Genomic DNA, 8,554 nt, shown 5'->3' on the forward strand with positions numbered 1-8,554 from the left:
TTGTTGTTTGCTTGGTTTTTTTTAAGACTTTATTTATTTGAGAGAGAGAGAGAGTTCAGAGGGAGAGTGACAGGGAGAAGCAGACTTCCTGCTAAGCAGATAGCCCAAAGCGGGGCTCAATCCCAGGACCCTGAGATCATGACCTGAGCCTAAGGCAGACGCTTAATGGACTGAGCCACCCAAGCACCCCAGGACCAGCTATTGAACAAAGGTCACCTGCATCCTCTCAGGCTCCAGCTGGAGAACTAGGTCTCCAATATTCTCAATTATTCGATAAGCCAAGCTTCATTGTACAGAAAGGCCATCAAGTATTTACACACATCTTTTAGAAAAATACACCATACAATTCTTACAAAATCTTAAATTTTAGACCATAGTCTTTAATTTTTTTTTTTGTATTAATAGGGCACGGAACTTCACAATTAGCTCTTTAAAGATCCCAACATGCATTTTCAACTGAGGATAGCAATCAAAATATAAAGAAAAAAATTTTTATGTATCACAATTACATATAAAAGAATTCGATTTCATGCCAAAAGTATTAATTAATTAATTTAAATTTCTATTAAATATCTTTGTTTCCTTCCTTTATTTTTTCTCACACAGGGAAATCTAGAGAAAATGTGCCGCACTCTGGAGGACCAAGTGAGTGAGCTGAAATCCAAGGAGGAGGAACAGCAGCGGATGATCAATGAACTGACCACCCAGAGAGGACGCTTGCAAACTGAATCTGGTAACTCTTGTCTTCTGGGCACTAAGAAGGGAGATGATGTGATTGAAAACAACTGATTTGGTAATGCAAGAGCCTAATAAATACAGCGGAGAACATGTGTGATTTACTGAACAGCTCAGACTTCCAACTTACTTGCAAGGTCACTTGGGGACAGAGTTGGAGATAAAGACATCCATAGGACTGGATCTAGGTCTGCTCCAGAAAAGCCTGGAGTAGTTGGCTGCGCTGAGGGGATGCTTGGGGTTAGGAGTCACACTAGCCTGGGTCTGGGATTTTTTTTTTTTTAAGATTTTATTTACTTATTTGACAGAGAGAGAGACAGCCAGCGAGAGAGGGAACACAAGCAGGGGGAGTGGGAGAGGAAGAAGCAGGCTCATAGCGGAGGAGCCTGATGTGGGGCTCGATCCCAGAACGCCAGGATCACGCCCTGAGCTGAAGGCAGACACTTAACCTCTGTGCCACCCAGGCGCCCCGCAGACCAAGCTTCTGTCTCTGTCCTTCAAACTGAACCAAATTCCTGAAAGGGGGATGGATAACCCTGTCTCTCAAAAGACTGATGAAACTCAAAAGACCGATGTCGAATTCGGTATCTTGGCTCCCAGGACCAGTTTTTACGCACTATCATACACCCAGAAAGAATTAGTTATAGAGAGAACAAAAAGGATTTCAGCTGTCAGTATTCACTCAGATTCGTATGTAAGTTTCTCCACAAAAATCAGAAATTTGACATTAGGCATGAAGACGGCAACAGAGAATTCAATCTTTTGAGCACTCAGTAGGGGAGAGTTAAGAGTTAAAACTTATTTCTATATGGGCTTGCAAAATTGTTTGTTCACTTTTAAAAATGGCGCCATTTCTTTCGTCCATCAGGTGAATTTTCACGACAGCTAGATGAGAAAGAAGCTCTGGTGTCTCAGCTATCACGAGGCAAACAAGCATTTACACAACAGATTGAGGAATTAAAGAGGCAGCTGGAAGAAGAGATAAAGGTAAATGATAATATTGTCACACTCACTGTCTTTTGTATGACCTAACCCTAACTGGAGTCCATTTACACCAACTTTCAAAGGGTTCTGAAACTCAGTCATTAAATATATCCAGTAAAATGAAGGCGTAACTACCTCCACAGGCCAAGAACGCCCTGGCCCACGCCCTGCAGTCCTCCCGCCACGACTGTGACCTGCTGCGGGAACAGTATGAGGAGGAGCAGGAGTCCAAAGCCGAGCTGCAGAGGGCGCTGTCCAAGGCCAACACGGAGGTGGCCCAGTGGAGGACCAAATACGAGACGGACGCCATCCAGCGCACAGAGGAGCTGGAGGAGGCCAAGTACGTGTGCAGATATGAGAGAATGTGTAGAAAACTTTGCACGTTGAATCAGAAGGATACGACCTTCAGTGAATTAGCCCACAAACGTTCATTAATTAGCTCCTCTTGGCCAGGCACTATCAGGCCCTGAGAATAAGGCATGAGTAAAACAAACATGATACCTGCCCTCCTATGCTAAAATCTACTTAAGGAAATGAGTAACAAATAATTATCCAGATAGCTAGCCCTTATTGCTGTTTGTCAAGCACACCAAGCTCGTTGCTGCTTCAAGGCTCTGCACTTGCTGGTCCCTCCATCTGGAATACTCTCCCTGAGATCTCCCTCCAGCTCAGTCTCACTTTTTAGATCTTGACTCAAATGCTACCTCCTCAGAGGGGCCTTCCCTGAATATCTAGAATAGCTGCCCACCCCTTACTCTATTTTACTTTTCTTCATTGCATTTACATTTGCAATATGTTATTATGCATTTTCTCACCCGCCTAGTGTTTCTCTCTTGTCCTTATTTGGAAGCTTTATGAGTCCAGGCCCTTTTTCTGCCTTGCTCACTGCTATATATCTAGTCTCTGGTTCATAAAAGGAGCTCATCAGTATCTGTTGAATGAATGAATGGATATTTTTAATATGAAGTTACCAATACTTCTCAGCATGGCAATAGCTCCTAATTCTTGTTCTGGTTCACTCCTCTCTACGAACATATATAATCTTCAAGGAAGAAGCTGGCCCAGCGGCTGCAGGCGGCCGAGGAGCACGTAGAAGCCGTGAACGCCAAATGCGCTTCCCTTGAGAAGACGAAGCAGCGGCTCCAGAATGAGGTGGAAGATCTCATGTTGGATGTGGAGAGAACCAACGCGGCCTGCGCCGCCCTGGACAAGAAGCAGAGGAACTTCGACAAGGTAACTCATGCAGCAGCCTCTGCTCTCTGCTGTTTTCCTCTGTGCTTTATAGCAGGTAACCCCTCTCGGTTTTTCAGATCCTGGCGGAGTGGAAACAGAAGTATGAGGAAACCCACGCTGAGCTTGAGGCCTCCCAGAAGGAGGCCCGTTCTCTCAGCACTGAGCTGTTCAAGATGAAGAACGCCTACGAGGAATCCTTGGATCAGCTGGAAACTTTGAAACGAGAGAACAAAAACTTGCAGCGTGAGTCCCTTCCACTTTCAATAATATTCACGCCTTGGGAACCGTTCCCTTAGGTCCTCTGTCTGATCAAATCTCTGTCTTTTACCCAAACAACAGAGGAGATTTCTGACCTCACGGAACAGATTGCAGAAGGAGGGAAACGTATCCATGAACTGGAGAAGATAAAGAAACAAGTGGAACAAGAGAAGTGTGAACTTCAGGCTGCGTTAGAAGAAGCAGAGGTATAGGTCCAATTGTGCACTATGAACAAATCAGGTCAGAAAAGACATTGCCCATCCACATAGATCGAATAAAAAAAATAAACAGCACAAAATTAATGGAAGGAAAGGTATGAAGAAAAACTTCCAAATGCTTCCATTCCCTGCTAATGTCACCCCTTGCTGTCATTAAAGGCATCTCTTGAACATGAAGAGGGAAAGATCCTGCGCATCCAGCTGGAGTTGAACCAAGTCAAGTCTGAGGTCGACAGGAAAATTGCTGAGAAGGATGAGGAAATTGACCAGCTGAAGAGAAACCACGTCAGGGTCGTGGAGTCGATGCAGACCATGCTGGATGCTGAGATCAGGAGCAGGAATGATGCCATCAGGCTCAAGAAGAAGATGGAGGGAGACCTCAATGAGATGGAAATCCAGCTGAACCACGCCAACCGCATGGCTGCAGAGGCCCTGAAGAACTACAGGAACACCCAAGCCATCCTCAAAGTAAGCAGGTTCAAAAGACGGCCCCAAGGTGGTTGGGGCGACTTCAGCTCTGAGAACGAGGTGTCTCCATGATCGTTCATTCCACAGGACACCCAGATCCACCTGGATGACGCCCTCCGCGGCCAGGAGGACCTGAAGGAGCAGCTGGCCATGGTGGAGCGCAGAGCCAACCTGCTGCAGGCCGAGATCGAGGAGCTGCGGGCCACTCTGGAGCAGACGGAGAGGAGCAGGAAAATCGCAGAACAGGAGCTCCTGGATGCCAGTGAGCGTGTCCAGCTCCTCCACACCCAGGTGGGGTTTGGCACAGAGAACTTACTTCAATAAATGCTTATGTTTCCCAAACCATATAAAGCTTAAATGTTTTATGTAACAGCCAGGTTTTATACTTCTACAAAGTTTTTACTGTATTATTGAGAAATCTTTGATTAATTTTACATAAATTATTGATTCACTTCCTAAAATATTCTAAAGCTGCCCATATTTTCCTGTGTTTGTATCTTTATTGACCCTTGTTATCAATATTGGCATTTTTATTTTGGAGAAATGGTATGTTTGGACATCTGTTATAATTTTGTCCCTGTGAATGGTCTCACTGGTAAATGGCAATTACAAAATTATAGAGCTATTTGGTCTAATTATGGACTATGTACTTGAAGATGCTGAATATTCTATAACATTTCTATTTTATTTAATTATACTATATAACAGACTAATAACTAAAGGGCATCTGACCTGTAAATTTTTATCTGAAATTATTTTCAAAAATAGCTACCAATAAGTACTTTGGTAATAAGATTTAAAAAAATTGTAACTTATTTTTAAACAGAATACCAGCCTGATCAATACCAAGAAGAAGCTGGAGACAGACATTTCCCAAATGCAAGCAGAAATGGAGGACATTATCCAGGAAGCCCGCAACGCAGAAGAGAAGGCCAAGAAGGCCATCACTGATGTAAGCAGAGGGCAATGCCATAATGGCCACATTTGAATCCTGATGTGCTCGCTCAGCTCTCTTAACCGGTTTTGTTTTACTGCTCATCAGGCGGCCATGATGGCCGAGGAGCTGAAGAAGGAGCAGGACACGAGCGCCCACCTGGAGCGCATGAAGAAGAACATGGAGCAGACGGTGAAGGACCTGCAGCACCGTCTGGACGAGGCTGAGCAGCTGGCCCTGAAGGGCGGGAAGAAGCAGATCCAGAAACTGGAGGCCAGGGTGGGTCTCTCAATCTCTGTCTACTTCTATTTCCTCCCAGTGCCTTATTAGTTCAAAGTTCTGAAGAGCCTACTTATTTGCAGGTGCGTGAGCTGGAAGGAGAGGTTGAGAGTGAGCAAAAGCGTAGTGCAGAAGCTGTGAAAGGTCTGCGCAAACACGAGAGAAGAGTGAAGGAACTCACTTACCAGGTACAGCAATGGTTGTTATCAGCTAAGTGCTCCCCGTACATACATAAAACACTCATATACAATGAAACAACAATCAAGTGCTTTTGAAGTAAGGTCCCTGTGGTTTTCATTATCTTTCAGACGGAAGAAGATCGGAAAAATATTCTCAGACTTCAGGATTTGGTAGATAAACTTCAGGCCAAAGTGAAGTCTTACAAGAGACAAGCTGAGGAGGCTGTAAGTATCCTTAAGATGGAAGGGAAGAGAGAAGGCCCTTGTTAAGAAAAGCTAATGAACAAATAATTAGATTTACCACTCCTTGTAGAAAATAAGCCATTTGCTTTTTAGAAGACTGTACTTCTTAAAAACATTCGTACATTTTTGTACTTATTGCTTACTGTTCTTAATATTAATAACTTGATTTTAAAAGTAAATTCTAAATCCACAAAGGAACTTCAAAAAATTTCAAAGCAGAAATAATGAAGGCCACATTCTCTAGCCATAGTGTGATAAAATTGCAAAGTGATTAGAAAATATAAACATAAATTCCCAAATGCTTAAATGTTAAAAAACTAACTTTCCTAAATAATTTTTGGGTTAAATTGGAAAGAAAAAAACCACTGAATAATTATTATAAATAAAATTTCAAGGAAGATGCTAGTTTTACAAACCTAAAGAATGTAGTCAAAGCTGTCCCTGGGGAAAATTCATTGCTTATGAATCAAAATTTTTAAAAAATTGACAGTCCAATAAAGAAATTTAAAATAATAATGAAAGAAGTACTGTTGAAGGTGGAAATTGATAAATTAGAGTATACTATTTTCTAATATGATAATTTCAGTAATATCTGATAATTTCTGGTGAGTTAATAAAATAAATACACTTAAAACTAGCTTAATCAAGGAAAAAGAGAAAGAAAATACAAGCCCACATTAGAAATGAGAAAGAGGGGTTGCCAGGCAGGCTCAGTCAGAAAAGCATGCCACTTTTTTTTTTTTTTTAAGATTTTATTTATTTGAGAGAGAGAGCACAAGCAGGGGGAGGAGCAGAGGCGAAGGGAGAGGGAGAAGGAAAGAATCTCCAGTAGACTCTGTGCTGAGTGTGGGAACCCAATCCCATGACCCTGAGATCATGACCTGAGCCAAAACCAAGAGTCGGACACTTAACAGACTAAGCCACCCAGGGGCCCCAAGGATGAGACTCTTAATCTCAGGGTCATGAGTTCAAGCCCCACACTGGGCACAGAGATGAGAGAGAAGAGAAGAGAAGAGAAGAGAAGAGAAGAGAAGAGAAGAGAAGAGAAGAGAAGAGAAGAGAAGAAAAAAAGAGAGAGAGAGAGAAAAGAAAGAAAGAAAGAAAGAAAGAAAGAAAGAAAGAAAGAAAGAAAGAAAGAAAGAAAGAAAGGAACCATACAAGTAGAAAATTATTTTTTAATGTAAAATATAAATCTGTCAACAAAGTTGAAATCTTGAAGAAATTGATGATTTTTTATAGGAGGTCATAAGTTACTAAGTTGGCTGAATAACTTATTTAAGAATTACTTCTGAAAATGGACTTAGGTCCAGACAGGTCTTTCAAAATTTCAAGTAACAGATAATCCCTGAGCTATGTAAGCCATTCCAGAGCATGGGAAAAGATGGAAAGCTTTCCAAATCATTTTAAGAAGCTCATGTAACCCTCATACCAAAACGTGTCCAAGAGAGAATGGGGGGGGGTGTTGGGGGAAGGATGGAACTAAAGGCAGTTTTACTCATGAGTGTAATTTCAGCAAAGATAAATAACTAAGTCACTGAAATCCTTACTTTATTAAGGGGATTGCCATCAGTGATTAAACAGGTTAACTCCTTCAATGTAAGGATTACTTAATATTAGCAAATTTGTCAGTAGAATCATTACATCCACAACAGGAGAAAAATGATTGTTTTGAAATGTTCCAATATGATATATAAAATTCAACATTTATTTCCATTTAAAGAGACCTTTAAGAAATTCATCCTTAATATGATGTTAAACATCTACCTCAAGCCTAGTCATCTTATAGCAAGCATTAACAAGAAGACAGATTTCAGTACTCTTGCCTTTTTTTAGAAAAGATTTTATTTATTTATTTGAGAGAGGGTGAGACAGAGATCACAAGCAGGGGGGGAAGGGTAGAGGAAGAAGCAGACTCTGCACTGAGCAGGGAGCCCAATGTGGGACTCGATCTCACGACCCCAGGATCATGACCTGAGCCAAAGGCAGACACTTAACCAACTGAGTCATCCATGTGCCCTGTACCCTTGCCTTCTCTGCTCTTATATTTTTTTCTTGCTTTACTTGTGGTACATACTTTTAATAGGCTTTTGTTGCAAAAATATGTATGCAATTATTTATGGGACACTAAGTCCCAAATAAATCATAATGTTCACTTCAGTGATAACCAAAACCCAGCAGGTGGTAAGGCAACAATGTTCCCTGCTGGGTATTTTAAGTTCTCCACAGATACCAAGTCCTCTCTTCCCTTAAGCCCACAGAGTGTAGAAAGATGCACAGTATGGGTTCCTTACAATTCCATTTTTATTCTCAGGAGGAACAATCCAACACAAATCTATCCAAATTCCGCAAGCTCCAGCACGAGCTGGAGGAGGCTGAGGAACGGGCTGACATTGCTGAGTCCCAGGTCAACAAGCTGCGGGTGAAGAGCCGAGAGGTTCACACGAAAATCATAAGTGAAGAGTGATCATGTCCGGATGCTATGGAATGACTGAAGAGAGGCACAAAATGTGAAACCTTTGGTCATTCCCCTCTGTAATCATTGTCCACTCTACCCTATTGCAAAGGAAATAAAGAGCATAGGGTATTTTGCAAACAACATCCTTAGAATGGTCTTTCTTAAAGTGGTGTCAAAGCTAGAACAATCATAAGGCTATCAAACAATTACACTCAACCTGCCACTAAGAAGTATTCACTTTTAAGTCTACAGGAATAACTGTCGCCTATCAGGGAAGCCTGTTGTGGAAGAAATCTGGACGTCACCTTTTATTTCCTTCTAACCTTTCCTTAATACCAGGATATAATAGGATCCTAGGAAGCTCCTGATCCCTCCTGACATGAATCTAATTTTCCAGGTCTACACAAAGAATGGCACTGGCTATATTCTCAAATAAGGGATTCAGACTACACTATATCATTACTTCCCTTTTTTTTAATCTTCTAATAATTTTTATTATGTTATGTTAGTCACCATACAGTATATTCTTAGTTTTTGATGTAATGTTCCATGATTCATTATTTGCATA

General features: G+C 41.6%; 1 protein-coding gene across 2 annotated transcripts in view; it reads left to right on the forward strand.

Moving 5' to 3' along the window:
- LOC113271214 (myosin-2) overlaps positions 1–8,127 on the forward strand; it is a 26,952-nt gene extending 18,825 nt beyond the window's left edge. For both annotated transcript variants that reach the window (XM_026521007.3, XM_044391719.2), the window contains exons 28-40: positions 607–733; positions 1,604–1,722; positions 1,863–2,059; positions 2,769–2,952; positions 3,030–3,195; positions 3,292–3,416; positions 3,588–3,896; positions 3,984–4,187; positions 4,723–4,848; positions 4,939–5,109; positions 5,193–5,297; positions 5,418–5,513; positions 7,843–8,127. In XM_026521007.3, the coding sequence (XP_026376792.1) occupies positions 607–733; positions 1,604–1,722; positions 1,863–2,059; positions 2,769–2,952; positions 3,030–3,195; positions 3,292–3,416; positions 3,588–3,896; positions 3,984–4,187; positions 4,723–4,848; positions 4,939–5,109; positions 5,193–5,297; positions 5,418–5,513; positions 7,843–7,995 (2,082 nt within the window). In that variant the 3' untranslated portion in view covers positions 7,996–8,127. The remainder of the gene's footprint in view (positions 1–606; positions 734–1,603; positions 1,723–1,862; positions 2,060–2,768; positions 2,953–3,029; positions 3,196–3,291; positions 3,417–3,587; positions 3,897–3,983; positions 4,188–4,722; positions 4,849–4,938; positions 5,110–5,192; positions 5,298–5,417; positions 5,514–7,842) is intronic.
- The last annotated feature ends 427 nt before the right edge of the window (positions 8,128–8,554 follow it).

The sequence above is a fragment of the Ursus arctos genome, unplaced genomic scaffold (assembly GCF_023065955.2).
Source record: "Ursus arctos isolate Adak ecotype North America unplaced genomic scaffold, UrsArc2.0 scaffold_14, whole genome shotgun sequence".
Taxonomy (NCBI): Eukaryota; Metazoa; Chordata; class Mammalia; order Carnivora; family Ursidae; genus Ursus; species Ursus arctos.